Source organism: Lynx canadensis, chromosome F1 (assembly GCF_007474595.2).
Source record: "Lynx canadensis isolate LIC74 chromosome F1, mLynCan4.pri.v2, whole genome shotgun sequence".
Classification (NCBI taxonomy): domain Eukaryota; kingdom Metazoa; phylum Chordata; class Mammalia; order Carnivora; family Felidae; genus Lynx; species Lynx canadensis.
The window spans coordinates 21437443-21460386 of record NC_044319.2 but is presented as its reverse complement, the minus strand read 5'-3'; the positions used below and the strand labels follow the sequence as shown (position 1 = coordinate 21460386).

The window sequence follows — 22944 nt, the reverse complement described above, 5'->3', positions numbered from 1 at the left end:
AAAGATGGTGATGGTGGGAACCATGTCACCTTGCCCTTTTTGCTTTTGGAACCCCTTTCTATATCCAGCATAATGGAGAAAGCTTTGAGTTTGGAAGCAGACAAGTTAGTGGCCCAATATATTTTTTTTTAAATTTTAGCAGATCAAAAACAGGAGTACAATCTCTGACTAAAACTCATTGTTGAGTATGAAAAAGTACACAGTCTTTGTAAGAGGTGCTTAACAAATTTGCCTACTTGAATTTCTTCGAAATTTCCATGGGGCGCCTGGGTGGCTCAGTCGGTTGAGCATCCGACTTTGGCTCAGGTCACGATCTCACTGTCCATGAGTTCGAGCCCCACGTCGGGCTCTGTGCTGACTGCTCAGAGCCTGGAGCCTGTTTCAGATTCTGTGTCTCCTTCTCTCTCTGACCCTCCCCCGTTCATGCTCTGTCTCTCTCTGTCTCAAAAATAAATAAACATTAAAAAAAAAAAAAAAAGAAATGTCCAAAGAGCCAAAGAAGTCTCAGGAAATTGAAGCAATTTGGCAGAGGCGGGTAGGGGGAAGCGCCAATTTCATAAACAACAATTGCAAATGATCATTCTGTATATTTGTGACCTGCTGGGCACTGTGCTTGATGACTGACATGTGTTCTCTCATTTCATCATCCCACTGCCTCTGTGAGGTGTGGGGGCCACTTCCCCCATTTCACAGGTTTGGGAATGGAAGATCAGGATCGTACGGTCAGAGAAAAGAGGAGACAAGCTTGAACTTAGATCAGTCTGGTTCCAGCAGGGAAGCCTGCCTCTAGTTCCGTGCTGAGTCCCTTAGTACCTCCTCTGTTCCGTCACACAATGAAATGGAAGGAAAGAGAAAAAGATCCTTCGCCTATCCACCTTTCCTCCAGAGGCCACAAACCTAGTAATGGCCCCTTCCCTTCCTGTTGTCCTATCACACTGTGCAGGAAAGAAAATGGACTAGTCTGTGTTTCTGGTTCTTGTTCACTTTTCCCAGAGAAGCCCGTCTTGCCCTGACAGTACGACTAAAAGCGTTTTGGACAGACCACACACTACTAAGCATTCATGGAAAGCCAAAAGTTGCATTGCACAGGCAAGTATGTTAAAGAGCATATCCAAATTTCCCTCTCATTAGTGTTCAGGAAGTTTCTAATGACAGGGCAGCCAAAAACAAAACAAAACAAAAAAACCATGTATACTCACCGACACTGATTATTCAGCTTAGTTATAAAAGACAAAACACAAAACCTCCCAAACTGCTGGTTCATGAGCATTCATGATAATCGTTGTGCAACCTGCTTGCAATAAGAGTTCCAGGACTGAGCCAGATGTGGGGGGAAAACATTTTCCCAGTGTTTAATGTGGTAAGCTGGACAGAATGCCTTAATTTCACAAAAACTTAAAATATCTACTACTATGAAGGGGAATAAAAGGATGAAAGGGTGCCTATTTGTAACTGGAATTGAAAATGCTGTCACCGTCTAACAACAATGACCAGTAATTTTATCCTGAAGAAAGTAAACCTTAGTCAGTTTTCCCATAGGACACTTTTGTTACTTCTTTAGAACTTTGGAATGAAAATTGCACATATAAACTAGATCTATCAACATGTATTGGACTGTTTAAATAACTTTTTAAGTTTGAAATAATTTAAGAAATGACAAAAAAAAAAATCACAGAGCTCTCATATACACTTTACCCAGATTTCCCCAGTGTGACATTTTACATAACCATAGAACATGATCAAAATCAGGAAAATGACATTAGCATAAAGCTATTAACTAAACTACAGATCTTATTTGGATTTCGTTCTTCTTTTGTATGTAATAGATTTTATCCAGTCTGACAGCCTCTGCCTCCTTCACTTGAAGGATAATTTTGTTGGGTATAGTATACATTGTTAAGAGTTTTGTTCTTTGAGAATTTTGAATATGTCCTCCTCCTGCTTTCAAGCCTCTGTTCTGATGAGAGGTCATGTTTTCATCTTATTTTGGTTACCTTGTACATGATGAACCTTTTTTCTCTTGTGACTTCCAAAATTTTGTCTTGGATTTTCAGTAGATTGACAATGACGTGTCATAGTCACATAAGTGTTCATTTCTCTGTCCTTATCCCACTTAAAATTGGTTGAGCTTTTTGACATGGTTTTAATAAAATGTGGGAAATTTTCAGCCATTATTTCTTCACATATTTTTTCTTTCCTTTTTTTTCTCTCTTGTCCACTGAGATTCCATTTACATGTATGCTTGTATACTTCTTGTCCCCCCGAGTCTCTAAGGTTTTGTTCATTTTTCTCCATTCTTTTTATTTTTCTTTCTGTTCTTCAGATTGCATAGTTTCTATTCATGCATATATATATATTTAAGTTTATTTATTTAGAGAGCGTGAGCAGGGGAGGGGCAGAGAGAGAACGGGAGAGAGAGAGAATCCCAACCAGGCTCTGTGCTGGCCTGATGTGGGGCTCGATCCCACAAGCCATGAGATCAAGACTTGAGCTGACACTCAAGTCAGCATCAAGTCAAGTCAGCTCAGGTCAAGTGTCAGTCAGACGCTTACCTGACTGAGCCACCCAGGCATCCTATTCATGCATCTTTAAATCCATGGATTTTTCCGAAAGCTCAAATCTGCTGTTTATCCTTTTTAGTGAATTTTTCATTTCAGCTATGTGTTAACTCCAGAATTCCCATTTGGCTATTTTTTTGAATGTCTGTATCTCTTTATTGCCATGTTACCGTGTCATACTTTCATTTATTCTTTCTGATTTCCTTTAGTTTGGTGAACATGTGTATAACAGATGCTGTAAAATATTTGTTGGTTAAGTTCATAATCTGAAGTTCCTCAGAGATAGTTATTATTGATTGCTTCTCTTTCCTGTGTCTGGCTCACATTTTCCTGGCTTTGTCTGTTTGTTTCTTTTGTTTTTATTGTTGAAAACTGAACATTTTAGATTATATATTGCAGCAACTTTGAATTCTCATCTTTCCTCTGGTAAGGTTACTGCTGCTGTTTGTTTTAGTGACTTCTTGAGCTGGTTCAGTGGAGTCTTCCCCTACAGTGTTCAGACTCTGATACTCTATGTGTCAGCTCAGTTTTTATTTTTCATTCTTGTTTTTGTTTTTAAGCCTGGTTTCCTAACTATTGCCCCTGGGTCAGCATAGTTTAACTGTCAGGCAGTGATAGCTAAAGTTTTGCTTAGACATCTTGAACAAGTAAGTCTACCTTTTGCTGTTTAATCTGCATGTGGCCCGGGGAATACTTTCAAATACAGGGAAGTTACAAGTTCTCCCTGGTTTTTACTTTCTGGATTTGCAAGCCCTCCCTTTTAGTGAGTATTTGGCTAAGTCCTCTCAGCTTTCTTCTTAGGAGGTACAGCCTTGCATATATACACAGCCTTCCAGACTAGGAGTAAGTGGGTCAGAGCAAGGTGCTCTTTGCTGATCTCCTCCTCTCAATCTTGCTATTAAATTTCTGAATGGTCTGCTCTTTTGTTGGTCACCCCAACCAGTAAACTTCCCACCTTGTTTGCTACTGTATCTTTATTGTTTTTTACAATTCACCTAGACATGGGATTTTCTATACTTTGTTCCAAATACCAGTTGTCTCCTCTCTTCTTCAAACAGAAAGGCAATAGAGCTATAAATCCTCAGGGCTGTCCTATCTTCCCAACTAGAACTTCTATGCTGTGGAACTGGAGGACGGTAGGAACAGCTTCTTGCTATAAAATGTCATAGACCTCCAGGACTCTTATTGAGATTTAATAGATACACAACATTACCTTCATTTCAGGAAGGTTGTAACATAGTGATTCAACTTCTCTATATGTTATACTGTGCTCACCACAAGTGTAGCCACCATCTGTCACCGTATTATGCTATTACAATACTATTGGCTAGAGATTTAGTAGAGTTTTAAAAATAAGTGCCTTTCATGTGTTCTGTGTCCCTTGGTTAGTTTCCAGAGTTGTTGTTTATGATAACTCTGACCACTTTTATCAGTGCTTTCTGGAACGAGAATTTCCCAAGTTCCTCATTCTGCCATTTTGGCAGTTGGCACACCTCCATATTGAACTTTGAAGTGGAATCTTTGGTCAAGACTTTAAGACCTAAGACCTAAGATATAAAATACTAAAATAGGTTGTGCTACAGCCTGCCCTTTTACATTTTGAGAAAATCAGGTGAGCAAGAGCAGTGTTTAACTCTAAAACACCATGCATACTTCACCGGTATGAAAGCTTAGAATAGTAGAGATGTGGGGAGGACTTTGAGATCAGAGTTTTGTGTTGTTGTTTGTTTTGGAGAGAATTGCTTGGAGTAGAATCCTTCTTCCTTTGGTGAGAGATCTGGAAGGAATATATCTCCTAACCCCCAGTCAACAGGAGGGACTTTTGGGGCACCTGAGTGGCTCAGTCAGTTAAGTGTCCGACTTTGGCTCAGGCCATGATATCAAGGTACAAGCGTTCGAGCCCTGCCTCAGGCTCTGTGCTGATAGCTCGGAACCTGGAGCCTCTTCAAGGTCTCCCTCTCTCTCTGTCCCTCCCCTGCTCATGCTCTGTCTCTCTCTCAAAAATAAATACATATTAAAAAAATAAAAAAAAACAATAAAAAAAGAGAGGGGACTTTAAAGAGACTACTTGGGAAGTTTATCAGAGAGTCTAATATGGTCTCCTACATAGGCTGGTGTCTCGTCAGGCTTGAAAAACATAGAGGGACACAGGTAGCAGAATGGAGAGTTTCTTTGGGAAGGAATTGCATTCTCAGTCTGTTGAAGAAAAGAAAGGAAATAGTTATAAGTATTCTCTGTGGACTAAAGAACCATGGGAAAGGATTTTAAGTCCTATACAAGGGGGTTGCCTGCTAGAATGAAAGAACCTCAGAAGACCTGTGGATGTAAACCACAGGGTGCATGGGGGCTTCGAAGAAAGTGCAAGCCTTCAGCTAGAATAGAGATGCATTGCTACATGCCAGGGAATACAAGGAAGAGATCTCAAAAGTTGAGTATCTCAGAAGAATTCACCAAGGCATCTATTTACGAAAAGAAAGAATCAGCTTTAATATGTACCAGGCCCAGAGATCACAAAGCCTGCTTAGGATAGTAGAGTGAAGTAAGAACTTTTTTTTGCTTTTGTATCTTTGCCAGCCTTCTCCAGCCACGAGGTGTTAAAAACCAGAGTTCACGAGTTAGAACGATTCGACTCTAGACAGGGAGGGAGAGAAGTCTATGACCTTACCTTTCCTTATAGGCTCTAGTTTAGGGAGGAGAAAAACTTCAATTCTAAATCAAGCCTAATTTGATTGAATACATGGTCCTAAAATTTTCATTTCTAAATTATACATGTTTTAACAGAAACATTCTGAGGCTGACTGAGGTTTCACCAAGGTAGGAGAAGACTAGCCCTGAATGGATTTAAAAAGCAAAGGAATGTTGCTCTAGGATTAAATGCCATGAGTTTTGCTTGTTTAATATCTGTTTACTTCTTAATTTCTAACCTAATAAACGTGGATAGTTAGCTATCATAAGCATATTTTCTGCCTTTAGCTTTAACATTGGGAGTGCCTCTGTCCAGGTCTTGCCTCAGGATACAGTAGTAACAGCGGTGGCGAATAGTTAGGTGATGAGCGCAGTGATTATGAATGGAGTTGCTAGGAATGACAAGAGGAAATAAAGTTGCTGACACCAAACTTTGGGTGCCAACACACATTTCCTCTAAACATTTTGAGTACTACTCTCATCTGTTCTGAAATATCAGTTCTGCTTTTTTGTAAAAAAAAAAAAAAAAAATCAAGATTGATGTTTAACATCCCTTGACGTTAAAAATAGGAATGAAAGAGAAGGATATCAAAAGAGGGTGCAGGTACTATTTCTGTGAATCTCCTTCATATATAAAACTGACAGTGTGTATTATTCATCCATCCATCCAATAAATATTTATCCTGAACCTACTATATTTTCGGCACTGGTCTAGGCATTAGGGATAACTCTATGAACAAGATAAATGCAGTCCCTGACTTTATGCACCCCTTAGTTTTCTCAGGAAAGTTGAGCGAAAGTCCTGAAGGAGAAGTACAGATGCAAATGGAGTCAGTAATAGCAGACCAGACATACCCTGAAGGTCATAGAAGACTTCTCTATGGAGAAGTGACAGTTAAGTGACAGTTAAGCTGAGTCCTGAAAAATGGGTGACTTGGCCTCCCCTCTGTTTCCAACCTCACCATTAACCAGTTACTCATCTCTCAGTTCCTAAAACTGGAAAGCTATATTCTAAGCCCACTGCCTCCCCTCCCTCCAAAGCTAGCTGTCTTCCAGAGATCAGACTTCAGATTATTTTCTAGTTCTGCTTTTTGCTCATTTCCATCATTTTATACACCTCTAATTCTCATCGCTTCATTTATTTCTTGGATTATTTGTTTTCTGACTGCCTCTAGAAATGAGAAAAGGGAATGTAATATATCTAGCTCATTCACTTTCACCTCTCCAGACCCTGGAATAGTGCTTGACACATAGGGCTTATGCCTTAAATATTTGTCGAATAAATGGGTGGAGGGAAGTGGTAGGTTACAGCCCTGAGTGACAAGAGTATGACACCATTGAAGAAAGGAAAGCAAACAGTATGGCTATAGCATAGAAAGAAAAAGGGAGGGTTGTGGGATAAGACAGAGGAATTTGATAGAAATCATCTTGAAGTCATTGGACCATTAATTTCAAACTTCCATTAGTGGGTCATGAAATCAATTCAGTGGGCTGCTACCAGATTTAAGCACATGACATAGAATTAAAATTAGGATATACTGGTCTTTGTAAAACTGTCAAATTTGCTTCCATATTTTATTTATATGTGTGTGTACATACATTTGGGTATTGTGACATAAAAAGGTTTTCCTACTATGGTTTGCCATAAATAGGTACGAAAGACACACAATAGGTATGAAATTGAAAGATTTCTTTTTTTTTTTAATTTTTAATGTTTTTTTTTGAGAGAGACAGAGCATGAGCAGGGGTGGGGCAAGAGAGAGAGGGAGATGCAGAATTTGAAACAGCTCCAGACTCTGAGCTGTGAGCACAGAGCCCGACTTGGGACTCAAACCCACAACCGTGAGATCACAACCTGAGCCAACGTCAGACGTTCAACCCATTGAGCCACCCAGATGCCCCACGAAATTGAACAGTTTGAAACTTTAGAGTGAAAGAATAGGAAATCACTGAAACTAATTTTAAAGTTTATTTATTTATTTTGAGAGAGAGAGGGAGAGAGATATCGAGTGGGGAGGGGCGGGGGGGGGGGAGACAGAGGATCCAAAGCAGGCTCTGTGCTGACAGTAGAGAGCCCAATGCAGGTGTCAAACCCACAAACCGTGAGATCATGACCTGAGGCAAAGTCGGAAGCCCAACCAGGAGCCACCTGGGCACCCCTAAGAATATTTTTATAGAAGAATAAGTTTCAAGATTACTTTCCAACTCTAGATGTTATTCATAGAGAGTGTTGATGCTTTTAGCAACCTGTGAGTATGAAGTACCCGGCTAGGCTGCAGTTATTGCCACCACTAGGTTACCTTATGTTAATTAAAGGCAGAAGCTATGCTTTATTCGCCATTGCATTCCCAGTGCCTAGCACAGACCAGGTAGATGATCTCTTGTGTGAAGCTACTGTTTGTGAATTGAAAAGCTGTGGAGCAGCAGATGCTCTTCTGCTATGTTACTGTAATTAGTATTTTTTTAACATGAAAATTTTGGTGAGAATGACTACCATGGTCCTGTTAATATTTCAAGGTTCCACTATGGATAATACCAAGTAAAAAGTGTATAGGGCTACAGTTTGATAATACACAAATGGTCTGGCTCGCCATTTGCTTCCTAGTGCTTTGCATAGTACAAAGTGTATTATAGGCATATTGTAGGTATTTGTTGAATGATGAACCCATCAACATGTTGATTTTCCAACAATAATTACAGGAAACAGTACATCTTTCAAAGTAAATGTATAGTTATTAGTCTATGTAATCTTGATCTTAAAAAGGAAACTTACAACACAAAAGCAGTAAAAATGAATATTTCTGTAAAAAGTCAAGAAACTCAAAAAAGGTGATAAAATATAATATATACCTAAAACATGGGGAGGAGAGAAGAAAAGAATGAGTTCAAACTGGAACAACCATCAACTTAATTTAGACTGCTGTATGAAGAAGAGGATATATACAAAACTAACAGTAACCAAAAATCAAAAACTACTAAACATGCGATGAATAAAGAGAAAGTTAACTCCAGATATATCACTAAAGAAAATCAACAAAACATAAAGGACAGAAAGATAAGAAGGAATCCAAAAAAATCTTCGGAAACAATCACAAAACAAATAATAAAATGGCAATACATATTTATCAACAATTACTTTTAATGTAAATAGACTAAACATACCAATCCAAAGACATAAGGTGACAGAATGGGTAAAAAAAAACAACACCTATCTGCCTACAAGAGATCCATTTTAGACCTAAAGACAGCTGCAGATGGAAAGTGAGGGGATGGAGAAACACCTATCATGCAAATGGATGTCAAAAGAGAGCTGGAATGGCAATACTTACATCAGACAAAAAAGACTTCAAACTTTTTTTTTAATCTTTATTTTTGAGAGAGACAGAGTGTAAACAAGAGAGGGGCAGAGAGGGAGACACAGAATATGAAGCAGGCTATGGGCTCTGAGCTGTCAGCACAGAGCCAGACGCAGGGCTCGAACTCATGGACCATAAGATCATGACCCGAGCTGACATCAGACACCTAACTGAGCCGCCCAGGCGCCCCAACGAAATAGACTCTAAAACAGAGACTGTAACAAGAGACAAGGATACTATATAATATTAAAGGGGACAATCCAATAAGATGTAAAAATTATAAATATTTATGCACCTATCATAGGAGTAACCAAATACATAAAAGTTACACATAAAGGAACTAATCAATAATAATACAACAATAGTAGGGGACTTTAACACCCTCCTAATATCAATGGATAGATCATATAAGCAGAAAATCAACTAGAAACAATGGCTTTGAATGGTACACTGAACCAGATGGACTTAACAGATATATTTAGACCATTCCATCCCCAAACAGCAGAATACACATTCTTTTCAAGTGCACATGGAACATTCTCCAGAATAGATCGCATATTATCCCACAAAACCAGCCTCAACAAATTCAAAAAGATCAAAGCCATACCATGTGTGTTTTATGACCACAATGCTACGAAACTAGAAGCCAACCACAAGAAAAAATCTGGAAAGACCACAATACATGGAGGTTAAATAACATGCTACTAAACAGTAAATGAGCCAGGAAATAAGAATTAAAAAGTACATGGAAGCAAATGAAAGTGAAAACACAATGGTCCAAAACCTTTGGGATACAGCAAAAGTGGTTCTAAGAGGGAAGTTTATAGCAATACAGGCCTATATCAAGAAGCAAGAAAAATCTCAATATAACCTTGCACCCAAAGAAGCTGGAAGAAGGACAATAAGCAAAATCTAAAACCAGCAGAGGGAAGGAAATAATAAAGATTAGAGCAGAAATAAATGATATAGAAATTTAAAAAGCAATAGAACAGATCAATGAAACCAGGAACTGGTTCTTTGTAAAAAATTAATAAAATTGATAAACCTCTAGCCAGACTTATCAAGAAAAAGAAGGAATTCAAATAAATAAAATCACAAATGAGAAAGGAAAAAAAAATCACAAATGAGAAAGGAAAAATACCCATAGAAACAATCATAAGAGACTCTTATGAAAAAGCATGCCAACAAATCGGACAACTTAGAGCAATGGATAAATTCCTAGAAACATATAAATTAACAAAACTGAACTAGGGAGAAATAGAAAATTTGAACAGACTGATAACCAGCAAAGAAATTGAATCAGTAATAAACTCCCAACAAACAAAAGTCCAGGATTTTATCATTTTATCAAACATTTAAAGAAGAATTAATACCTGTTTTTCTCAAACTATGCCAAAAAATAGAAAAGGAAGGAAAGCTTCCAAATTCATTCTATGAAGCCAGCATTATCCTGATACAAAAACCAGATAAAAAATCACTAAAAAAGAACTGTAAGCTAATATACCTGATTGAAAATCCTCAATGAAATACCAGCAAATTGAATACATTGAAAAAAAAATCATTACCATGATCAAGTGGCATTTATTCCTGGGTTATAAGGGTGATTCAACATTTGAAAATCAATCAACATGATATATCACATCAGTAAGAGAAAGGATAAGAACCATATGATCACTTCAATAGATGCAGAAAAAGCATTTGACAAAGTATAACATCCATTCATGATAAGAACCCTCAACAAGTGGGTTTAGAGGGAATATACCTCAACATAGAGGCCATATAGAAAAACCCACAGTGAACATCATTCTTGATGGGGAAAAACAGACCTTTTCCTCTCATGTCAGGAAGAAGACAAGGATGTCCACTCACCATTTCTATTCAACACAGTACTGGAAGACCTAACCTCAACAATCAGACAACAAATAAATAAGGCATACAAATTGGTAACGAAGAAGTAAAACTTTCACTATTTGCAGATGACATGATACTATATGTAGAAACAAAAGACTCCACCAAAAATCTGCTAGAACTGATAAATGAATTCAGTAAAGCTGCAGTATGGAAAATCAACGTGCAGTAATCTGTTGTATGTCTCTACACCAATAATGAAGCAGAAGAAAGAGAAGTTAAGACAACAATCCTGTTTACAACTGCACCAAAAATAATAAGATACCTAGGAACAAACCTAACCCAAAAGGTGAAATAATCTGTACTCTGAAAGCTATTAAAATATTGATGAATGAAATTGAAAACAACAGAAAGAAGTGGAAAGATATTCTATGCTGCTGGATAGGAAGAACAAATATTGTTAAAATGTCTGTCCTACCCAAAGCAATGTACAGATTTAATGCTACTCCTATCAAAATACCAACAGCATTTTTCACAGAACTAGAACAAACATTCTAAAATTTGTATGGAACCACAAAAGACCCTGGCTAGCCAAAGCAACCTTGCGGGGGGGGGGGGGGGGGAGAAAAAAAAAACACAGGTGAAGGCATCATAATTCCAGACTTCAAGTTATGTCACAAGCTGTAGTGATGAAAACAGTACAATACTGGCACAAAAATAGACACATAGATCAATATAAGAGAATAGAAAACCTAGAAATAAACCCACAGTTGTATGGTCAACTTATCTTTGACAAGGTAGGAAAGAATATCCAATAGGAAAAAGATGGTCTCTTCAACTAATGATGTTGGGAAAACTGGACTACTTTCTCTTTTTTTTAAATTTTTTTTAAAGTTTATTTTTGAGAGAGAGACAGCATGAGTGGGGGTGGGGGAAGAGAGAAATGGAGAGAGAGAGAGAGAGAGAGAGAGAGAGAGAGAGAGAGAGAGAATGAATCCCAAGCAGGCTCCACGCTTTCAGCACAGAGCCCAATATGGGGCTCAAACTCACAAAACCATGAGATCATGACCTGAGCCAAAGCCAAGAGTCAGGCCACCCAGGTGGCCCTGGACAACTTTCTTACACCATACACAAAAATAAATTCAAAATGTATTAAAGACCTAAATATGAGACCTTAAACTATAAAAATCCTAAAAGAGAACAAAGGCAGTAATATCTTTGACATCAGCCACAGCAACTTTTTTCTAGATAGGTCTCCTAAGACAAGGGAAACAAAAGCAAAAGTAAACTATTGGGACTACATCAAAACAAATAGGTTCTGCACAGCAAAGGAAACAATTAACAAAACTAAAAGGCAACCTACAGAATGGGAGAAGGTATTTGCAGATGACATCTGATAAAGGATTAGTATCCAAAATAAATAAAGAACTTAGAAAACTCAACACCCAAAAGACAAATAATGCAGTTACAAAATGGACAGAAGACATGAACAGATACTTCCCCAAAGAAGACCTACAGATAGCCAACGGACACATGAAAAGATGTTCATCATCACTTACTATCAGGGAAATGTAAATCAAAACTACAATGAGATTATCACCTCACACCAGTCAGAATGGCTTAAATCAACAACACAAGAAACAATAGCTGTTGGTGAAAATGTGGAGAAAAAGCAACCCTCTTGCACTGTTGGTGGGAATGCAGACTGGTGCAGCCACTGTGGAAAACAGTACGGAAGTTCGTCAAAAAGTTAAAAATAGAACTACTTTAGGATACAGCAATGGCACTACTAGATATTTACCCAAGGAATACAGAAACACTAGAGGGAGGCATGCAGCCCTGTGTTTATTGCAGCATTATTTATAATAGCCAAGATATGGAAACAGCCCAAGTGTCCATCTACACAATGGAATATTATTCAGCCATAAAAACTATGAAATCTTGTCATTTACAATGAAATGGATGGAACTAGAGAGTATAATACTAAGTGAAATAAGTCAGAGAAAAGACAAATACCATATGATTTCACTCATATGTGGAATTTAAGAAACACAACAGATGAGCAAAGGGAAAAAAAAGAGACAATCCAAGAAACAGAATCTAATTATAGAGAACAAGTTGATGGTTACAAGAAGGGAAGGAGGCAGAGGGTTAAGTTAAATAGATTATGGGGATTAAGGAGTGCACATGTCGTGGTGAGCCTGGGTGATGTGTGGAATTGTTGAATCACTATATAATACACCTGAAACTAACATAACATTGTATGTTAAGTCACTGGAATTAAAATAAAAACTTAAATTTAAAAAAAGAAAGTTTGCATGCATTGAGAATTTATTTACTATGGGACAGGCACCTTTCACTATACTTAATTCATCCTCACTACGCCATTGAAGGTAGTACTATTCCCATTTGTGGCAGAATACACCAGGTCTTAAAATGTGAAACTGGAGTTTGAATCAGGGTCTTTCTAATCCCACATCCAGTGGTGTTTTTACCAAATTATGCTGCTTCAATGAAGAGAATAATAGGATTTTCCCTTGGGCATTGAATCCCTGATAGTAGTCCCCTGGCATTACCGTACAACTGCATGGACTTTGCAGCTTCTGGAGGGGGAAGGTGTATCTCTCAGGGATTATGACTACTGCAGCAGCATAAAAACTTCATGCTCTTGGAGCTTCAGGTGGCTGATCAATGTGCTTGAAAAAAGAATTGCCATTAAGAAATTGCTTCACTTCTAAGGGGTAATGATATAAGGGAAACATAGATTGTTAGACTAAGAAAAGTGCAGGCAATTTCCATTCTCTATCATCCATAAGAATATGTTCCACCAGCAGCTCTAGAGTATGTGCTGTATTCTGACTTGGGACCTGATGTAGGCTATCTTGAATTTGATTGGCGTGAAAGCAGTAGCCATTAAGTCATTGATGATCATTTTAAATAAAGTGTCCTAGAAATAGCTCAGAGAATCCTGACAGTGGGAAGGGCTAGTTAGGATCATACCATCTGATACATATACATATTTCCTATATAACAAATTCAAATATAAATACCAGGTCATCCTAGTAGAGTGTTGCCTGTATCTTCTTATGCTGTTGTTCCTCTAACATGAAATGTAGTTGTAAGAATACTTAGAGCCTAATCAGAGGCACAGTACAGTATGGTGGTAAATAAATAATTATGTTTGTATGATGTTTGTAATGTGAGGATAATTAGGGGAAATAATAAGCAGGAAAAGAGAAACTTATCCTAGTATGGATTAAGAGAGTGAAATGATGCAGAAGATATAGACAGAGATGAGGAATATGCAATTTGTGGATTAAAAAAAATGAACTTTTACTTGGCTACAGTGTTTTTGTATAACTGGCCTTGAAAGTTGTTTCTCTTATATAAATATATCCATCCATTTGTTCACTCAACAAATATATATTAATTGGCCATATGTACCTACGTAGGGGCTGGGAGTATTACAAAATAAAATACATAAAAGATCTGCCTCCATGGAGTTTGTATCCTAATTAAGTGAGAGGGGAAATAGACAAAAAACTAGATAATCCATGTTAGATGGCAAAAAAAGAAAGGTTTCCACCATTTAAAATAATACGGTCAGGGGGTGCCTGGGTGGCTCAGTCAGCTAAGTGTCTGACTCAGGCTCAGGTCATGATCTCACAGTTCGTGAGCCCTGCTTTGGGTGAGCCCTGCTTCTCTCTCTGTCTCTCTGTCTCTGTCTCTCTGTCTGTCTCTGTCTCTCTCTGCCCCTCGCTCGCACCCTCTCTGTCTCAAAAATAAGTAAATAATATAGTCAGGGAAAGCTTTACAGGGAAGATGATCCTGTAGTAAAGATCTGAAAGTTACTGACAAGGCAAGTAGATCCAACCAAAATAACAGACAGCTAAGGCAATTAGTGATTGGGTAATATTATAAAAAATTGTATTTGGTTTAAAATAAGCTAATACAAGATTAAGTTTATAGTAGTTTATAAAATCAGAATGATGGTTTGCCTTCATCTTGGTTTAAAATGCTGGCTACATTTTTATCAGGAAAATGTATTATAAGATCAGGGACACTTGGGTGGCTCAATCGGTTAAGCTTCCAACTTTGGCTCAGGTCATGATGTGGTCTCTGGGTGATGATGATGTGCCAGTGTAGGATTATCAGTTGTAACCATCGTCCCACTGTGGTGGAAGATACTGGTATTGGGAGAGACTGTGTATGTGTGGGGACAGGGAGTTTATGGGGAAATTTCTGTACCTTCATTTCAATTATGTTATGAATTTAAAACTACCCTGAAAAAATAAAGCCTTTAAAAATAAATAAATGAATGAATAAATAAGTGCTATTCTTTTTGCTTAAGAAATGATGAAGGAAGTAAGTTTAAGAACTCAAGGGCACTTGATGAGATCCCATCTGTATAAAAAATTAAAATCCTTTCTTTTCCTTTGTACTCTAAATATATGATTATGCATCAGATAGTCTGGAAGGATACACATCAAAATAAAATCGTGATTACACTTTATTCTTTATTTGCTTCCATAGTTCATGTTCATAAAATTGAGCATGAGCTATTTTTTATAATCTTTAAAATGTGATGTTTAAGAAGAAAAGAAACACTTTAAAATTTTTAAATGTTATTCTGAAATTAAAACATATTTTAGAATGTACATATTAATCATAAATAACAAAGGTATTTGAAAAGCTGTTCCAAATTAGATGTGACATATAGAATGCTAAGATATAAATATATATTGTTTTATAATTTCAAGGGAAAAAAAATCTATGATGGAAGAACAGATGTTCATCGAATAGTTTATTTGATTTTAAATAATATGGAGTAATTGTAGGAGAAGAAAGCAAAGTATAGAAAGCATTTTTTCACTGAAATATTTTTTATTCAACTGCTTCCAAATTAAACTGGTATTTTAGAATGAATACTTTTTTTAAAAAATGTCAGCACTGAAGTTGAAATTCAAGGTGAAATATATATATGTTATATATTTAATATATATGTTATATATGTATAAACATATATTAATATTATATATGAATAACTATGTTACATATTATACATTAATATATACATATACATATATAATATATATTAATAACATATATGTGTTATATATTTAACATATATTTATAATTTTTTAATGTTTATTTATTTTTGAGAGAGAGAGAGAATGCACATGTGCATGAGGGAGGGGCAGAAAGAGAGGGAGATAGAATCCCAAGCAGGGTCTGCACTGTCAGCACAGAGCCTGACGTGGGACTTGAACTCACAAACCAGGAAATCGTGACCTGAGCTGAAATCAAGACTTGGAGGCTTAACCAACTGAGCCACCCAGGCACCCCAACATGAATGTTTTTAAAGCTCTTAACAAATAGCTAAGGTAAAAAATGTTCCTTTTTTAGCATGATTTTGTGTAACACTGGCCCAATTGAGAAAACAAACAATGGGATGTGGCTTTTTAGTTATAAACACTACAAAAATTATTTTAATTTTTCGTAAATTCAATGAATTTCTCATAAAATACTTGGCAAATGCAAAAAAAATTCTGGACTTTCCTAATAATTACTGACAGGATACATTTGAACAAATAAATATGGAAATTAAACAGTACTATCAAAATATGTTTATCCTTTCCCTAAGTTGTGTGTGTATGCTCAGTCATATAACAAATGGGAACTCTATCTGGTCCCCTTGGGTGGACTTTTACTTCCTAAGGTTCATATTCATCATCATATAAATCTTAGAATTGCATCCAAGAGGAAGCTTAACAATAATGATTATTTATTTTTGTAGGTTTTAAAGAAGCTAGAGTACCAGAGAAGACCTTTGAAGTGTGAAGAGATTTTCTGTAATTGAAACCAAAATGTCATTTATAGATCCTTATCAGCACATTATAGTAAGTCATTTACTGTTTATAAATCCTTTCTGGGAGGGAGGCAGATATATTTCTGTGCACGAGTATTGCTTCTGTTGGCTAATAAGGTAAAGCTCTATGGCAACTCCTGGACTTTTCATGAAACTCATATAAACTACAAACTCCTATAACACATAATAAAAGTAACTCATTTTTTTTCACTGTAAGAGGTACTTGGAGGGGGGAAAAATACCAAAACATGTGTAACAGTACAGAACTTTCATGGAACAATAAAAAAATGTAGTTACCACTTAGCAACTATCAGTCTGTGTAAGTTCAACCCTTCACATGAATTGGTGGAGAGAAGAAAAAAGAATTATTGAATTGAAGGCTACATTCTGGTATGCTGTGCCAGGGTAATGCATTCTATACTTTCCCTTAGGTAGGTATAGTTAAACCAACTCTTGTATGAGTGGTTAATTACCAGGAAAGAGTTGAGTCATTTCAAATTTTAGTATGTATTTTCCAAACTCAGTCGGAAGTACTCACCTTCTCTTCTGATCAGAGAAACAAAGGAGCAATTGTTTTGAATTCAACACTTGAGATCCAGTTAGGTTAGGTTTATATGGACTAAAAATAGTTTTTATGGATTTTAAGGAATAATCCACAGCCTTATTATTACTTAAAATGAAGCACTGTTCTCTTACTCTACATCCTTCTCTAGCTACCATCCTCTCTCTCTTTCCCTGCCTGGGTAGCCGTGATTAACATATTACAGTTGTTTTCTAGTGCTTTCTTCTCCTCCATTCACAACCTGAATCATTAAAAACTGGACTCAGCTTTCCCACTTCACAAAAAAAAAAAAAAAAAAAAATCCATCGAGGGCCTCTTTTGGCTCTGAATTCAATGGACTCTTCAGTACTCCCCCACCCGTACTGATCATACTTTTTCTAAAACTCTTCTCAATTTTCTGTGGTTCTGTTTCCGATTTCCCTGGTTCTGTTTCCTATTTTCTTGCAATAGGTTCCTTATTAGTTTTCTTTGCAAGCTGTTCTTCCTGTTGGAGTCTTTTTTTTTTTTCAATTGAGGGGTGACATAAATAAAGTGCATAAATCTTAACTGTTCAGCTTGATGGATATTAACCTATATATTCACTCATGAATATATAACCTATATATTCCACCATCATCCAGATAAAAATACACAGCATTAGAGGTAACCCAGAAGAGTTGTTCATGTCCTTTCCAGTCAATAAACCCCACAAAGGTAACCAATGTTTGACTTCTATTACCACAGATAAGTTTTGCCTGTTTTTGACCTTCATATAGATACCTGCATTCAACGTTATATCTGTGAGATTCATTCATGTTGTTGTGAGCAGCAGAATTCCACACTTTCACACTTCACATTTCAATTTCCACACTTTCACGTTTCAATTTTCATATCTGAATATACTACAGACTATCTAGTCTCCTGATAACCATCATCCCCTCACTGAATGGTAGCAGTGCCTCTACTGTAAATCAAGCAGCCATATGTGTGTGGCTTGATTTCTATTCTGTTCTATTGGTCTATTAGTCTTCGTTATATAATACCAGTTATATGTCCATCTGAATTTCTGTAGCTTTGAAATGTATCTTCTGTATGATAGTGTAAATCCTCCAACTTTTCTTCTTTAAGATTGCCGTGGCTATTATCAGTCTTCTGCATTTCCGCATAAATTTTGCAATCAGTTTGTCAGTTTACACACACACACGCGCACACACACACACACACACACACACACACACACACACACACAACTGCTGGAATTTTTAATGGCACTGTAATGATTCTATAGACCAATGAAGGAAGGGATGACATGATAACATTGTTGAGTCTTCCAACCCATTAATAACCCATGAATCTAATCCAGATGAATGTTATTTAGATTATCTTTAAGTCTCTCTGGAGTGTATTGTATTTTTCAGTAAAAAACCTTTTATAGTATCCCCACTTGCCTGCGGTTTCAGTGACCTGTGGTCAGCTTTTATACAGAAATAGATGATCCTCCGGATATATTGTCAAAAGGTCAGTAATAGCCTAACACTGTGTCACAAAGCCTGTGTCATTCACCTCACTTCATCTCATCACGTAGGCATTTTATCATCTCACAAAATCACGGGAGGGTGAGTCCAATACAAGACACTTTGAGAGAGAGAGCACATTCACATAACTTTTATTACGGTTTATTGTTATTTTGTTCCATTTTATTATTGGTTATTGTTAATCTCTTACTGCATCTAATCTATAAACAAACTTTATCATACAGACATATGTTTAAGAAAAAAAACAGTATATAGAGAGTTTGTACTATCCATGGTTTCAGGCATCCAAGGCTGGAGTGGGAGGTGCGGGGGTGGGATGGGGATGTGGGGTTGCTTGGAATGTATCCCCTGTGGGTAAAGAGTATCTTCCAAGTAGTTGTTGCGTTTATATCAAAATGGAATCAATTTTTGTAGATCCAGTGAACTTACTGAATTTCTTTATCAATGTTCCATATACAACAGTATATTCCATTTTAAAACTTTTGCTTTATGAATTATGAAGATATGTTATTAGTCCATATAACTTCTGAATGTATATATTTCTGTCTAATTGATGTTTTATCATTAGGTCCTTTTTTTATCTCTAATAATAACTTGTTCTAAATTTTACTTTGTCTTTTATTCATTTGAACCCTCTGGTTTCTTTGATTAGTGTGTGCATCTTTTTTATTTGCAATTTATATTTTTCCTTATATTTAAAGTGTGGTGTTTGTAAAAGGCATACAATCAGTGTTTAAAATGAGATGATTGATTCAAAGACTCATGAAAATAAAATAAAATCATAAAATGAGATGATCTTTGTTTTCTGAAACAGTCTCCTACTTTCCCAATTCTGATTTTCTATAGATGCATTTCAACAATGAAGGTAGGTTCCTTTTGTTATTTTTCATACTAATTGAGTTTTTATATCTTATGCACAGATTAATGTTTCTCACCTTACCATTTCAAGAGTGGTGGGTAGGGGCGCCTGGGTGGCGCAGTCGGTTAAGCGTCCGACTTCAGCCAGGTCACGATCTCGCGCTCCGTGAGTTCGAGCCCCGCGTCGGGCTCTGGGCTGATGGCTCAGAGCCTGGAGCCTGTTTCCGATTCTGTGTCTCCCTCTCTCTCTGCCCCTCCCCCGTTCATGCTCTGTCTCTCTCTGTCCCAAAAATAAATAAACGTTGAAAAAAAAAAATTTAAAAAAAAAAAAAAAAAAGAGTGGTGGGTAATTTCTATCACTTTCAGAGAATTTAACCAAAGTGTTCACTCTTCAACTTAAACATGAAATTTGGCACTAGAGACTGAAAACGAAGAAGGAAGATAAGGTTAAAGTCTATAACTCTGAGCTTGGGACAAAAACCAACAATAATTATGAATCCTAACATTTGGATTTTCAATTCATTCTACCTCTAAATCTATCGCAGTTTTTTTTTTTTTTTTTCTGAGCACTTATCATTATTTATTGAATGCCCATTGTGTACCACTCCCTGTCAGTTGTCAGTAGGCACTGGGGATGCAAAAGTGACTCAAACAGAGTCCCTGAACTGAGCTTATGCCAAACATTTATTTGCACGCTAACCATAATATTTAGAAAGGGCTCTGAGGGGCGCCTGGGTGGCTCAGTTGGTTAAGCGGCTGACTTCGGCTCAGGTCATGATCTCGCGGTCCGGGAGTTCGAGCCCCGGGTCGGGCTCTGTGCTGACAGCTCAGAGCCTGGAGCCTGTTTCAGATTCTGTGTCTCCCTCTCTCTCTGCCCCTCCCCTGTTCATGCTCTATCTCTCTCTGTCTCAAAAATAAATAAATGTTAAAAAAAAAATTAAAAAAAAATAGAAAGGGCTCTGATAAGAGACAATGACAATAACTAAAAAAATAAAAAACTAATAAAACTAATAACTCTGGGAATAACTAATAATTGGAATCCTTCTGAAATTCCTAGAGGGAGTGACATAGACCTGAAAGTTGAGTAGAAGTTAAGTGAAGAGGGAGAAAATTACTTTTCTGGATTGGAAAAAACAAATATGAGGTAGTGTGGCGATGAGAGTTCATTTAAGGAAATGAAAGAAGTTCAGTATGGTTGGAGTGTACTACATTTCAGAGAACATTGTTATTTCAAATGACCTTCACTCTTCTACCTAATCTGACCAGGCTTTATTACTGAGCGTCTTACAGTCCTCACCTGTCTCTTGTCAGATGACCTGTGAACTGGCCATTTAGTTTCTTCTTCTTCTTTTTTTAAATGTTTATTTATTTTTTGAGAGAGAGGGAGGGAGAGAGAGAGAGTGGGGGTGGGCAGGGGCAGAGAGAGTGGGAGACAGAGAATCCAAAGCAGGCTCTGCCCTGTCAGCTCAGAACTTGATGCGGGGCTCCAACTCAAGATCTGTGAAATCATGACCTGAGCTGAAGTCAGATTATTAACCAAACTGAGCCATGCAGGCACCCCTAGTTTCTTCTTTTAACATGGCAGAGTATATTTAAAAATAAAACTGCATCTAGATATTTTAAAACTCATTGCTGTCATCCTTTCTCTCATTTTAACAGCAGCTAAATACTTAGGCCATAGTCATTACCTATGTGGCATTTCCTATGATGAAGCATGCAAACCACATACCTGTATCACAGTTTTCATGACCTTTCCCAGCTTCAGAGTGGGACACTTAATTACTATTCCAACTTATATCCCCTTTACAGGAAGACGATCCCAAGTGCTTTATAATTTTGTTCTTTCTTCTTGTTCTTTGTGTGTATGTATGAAAAAGACTGCGTGTGTATGTGTGTGTGTCTGTGTAAATTGTTTCAGTGACAAAATTCCCTGCTCTAGTTTTCGAGATACTTTTCAAAATATGTAAGTGGGTATACTCAACACAGAACAATTTTAGTAAACAGGAAAGATGGGGAAAATTAAGTCAGCTAACTTGTAATGAGTGGTGTCAGACAGGCTAACACAGTTTTGGCTGTCTCAAGGCACAGAAGATTGGCCTTATTTTCACCACCCCTGCGATGCAGTGACATGTTGGAGAATCCCGTAGGCTGATGCAGCAATTGACAGCCAGCAAGTTTTCTTGCTTCCCATAGTGCTGGCTTTTAAGAACTTGGTAGAAAATGGAGTGATAAACCTATGGCAGAATTCAGTTTCCATATGTTTACAGTTGTGAGATTCTTTCCAACCTGAAGGATGTTTGTGTCTCCAGGATTTATTAAAATTCTTTTGGACCAAGGAAACCAATTTTACAAGAATAGATCAAGTATAAAAGATTTATAAAAATTTCCAGCTTTTTACTCTGAAAATGAGTCATTTCCTGGAATGAAAAAGAATCCACAGTTCTTCCCACCACCTATTAGCAATGGGGGGCCACTGTCCCACTTCCACAGAACCTAAGGTTGTCCTCCCATGAGAGACAGTCAACCACATGGGTATGCTAGCATGACTGACTGCCTGCTAAATGCAGGGAGCTTTGAAAAACATTATTGTGGGATGACTGGAAATTTTACCAAGAAAGTGGAAAGCTATTATTCTCGATTATTATGGTAACATTGTGGGGGGGGGCGCTGGGTAAGTTGTCAAAGAACTAGTATTCTACTGCTGGTTCCTGTCTTTAGTTACGTGCTCATGAGCACCTCAACTGAGTTTTAGCCGCTTCGTGTGGAAAACAGTATGAATGGTACCTGCTGTGTCTGCCTCACAGGGCTTTTATAAATAGTAAGTTGATATGTGTACAAAGTATTCTCTAGACACAGTAAAGACAGGCATTTCCAGCCAAGGGACCTCAGAAGGTAAGATACTGCTACTGAGAAATCAAAAATATAAAGGTGGCAAAATTCCTATTGTAAAAGCCTAGCACTGGGCAAAACTAATAGTTTTTATGGCAAATAGCATATTTTGTGTATGTGAGCACTACCAAGTTCTAGAAAAGTGAAAAAAGGATGGGTAGCGATAAGCTTCTAATCTTTCCCTGATACCAGTCATTCCTTATGGTGCAGTCTCTGGCAGTTTCAACTTAAAACAGGGGGGTGGTTTACTAGGGTACTCATCCTTCGTCAGTGCTCTGCTTAGTCTCAGCCTCCTCCTCTCTGGATTAGCAAATGCCCCTGTGGCAAAACCATGCTTACCTCTCTGGTTTGCTGTGCTCTTTGACTTTTGATCTCCCTCCTGGTAGTTAAGGCCTTTCTATATTGTTAGTTCTTTGTTACTGTATTAGTCAGTGTTCTCCAGAGAAACAGAATCGATAGGACATAGAGTCTGGATTTAGCTTGTAAACAAAAGAAATTTATTGCTCAGAGTTCTGGCGGCTGCAAAGTCCAAGATTGAGGAGCCAGCATGGCTGCATTTGGTGAGGACCCTCTTCCTGGTTTGTAGCCACTCCGTCCTCATAAGGTAGAAGAGGCAAGGAATCTGTCTACATTCTCTTTCATAAAGACGCTAATCCATTCATGAGAGTTCCTTATACCTCCCAAAGCTCCCATCTCCTAATCTTTGAGGGGTTAGGATTTCAGCAAATGAATTTTGGGAGACACAAATATTCAGACCATAGCAGATAGATCTAGATATGGAGATTTATTTTGAGGAATTGTGTCA

At 37.4% G+C, this 22944-nt stretch overlaps 1 protein-coding gene across 1 annotated transcript in view; it reads left to right on the top strand.

The window, feature by feature from the left end:
* PLA2G4A (phospholipase A2 group IVA) overlaps window positions 1-22944 on the top strand; it is a 159418-nt gene that overhangs the window by 16163 nt on the left and 120311 nt on the right. The window contains exon 2 of the mRNA XM_030301815.2: window positions 16245-16347. Coding sequence (XP_030157675.1) covers window positions 16315-16347 — 33 coding nt within the window. The 5' untranslated portion in view covers window positions 16245-16314. The remainder of the gene's footprint in view (window positions 1-16244; window positions 16348-22944) is intronic.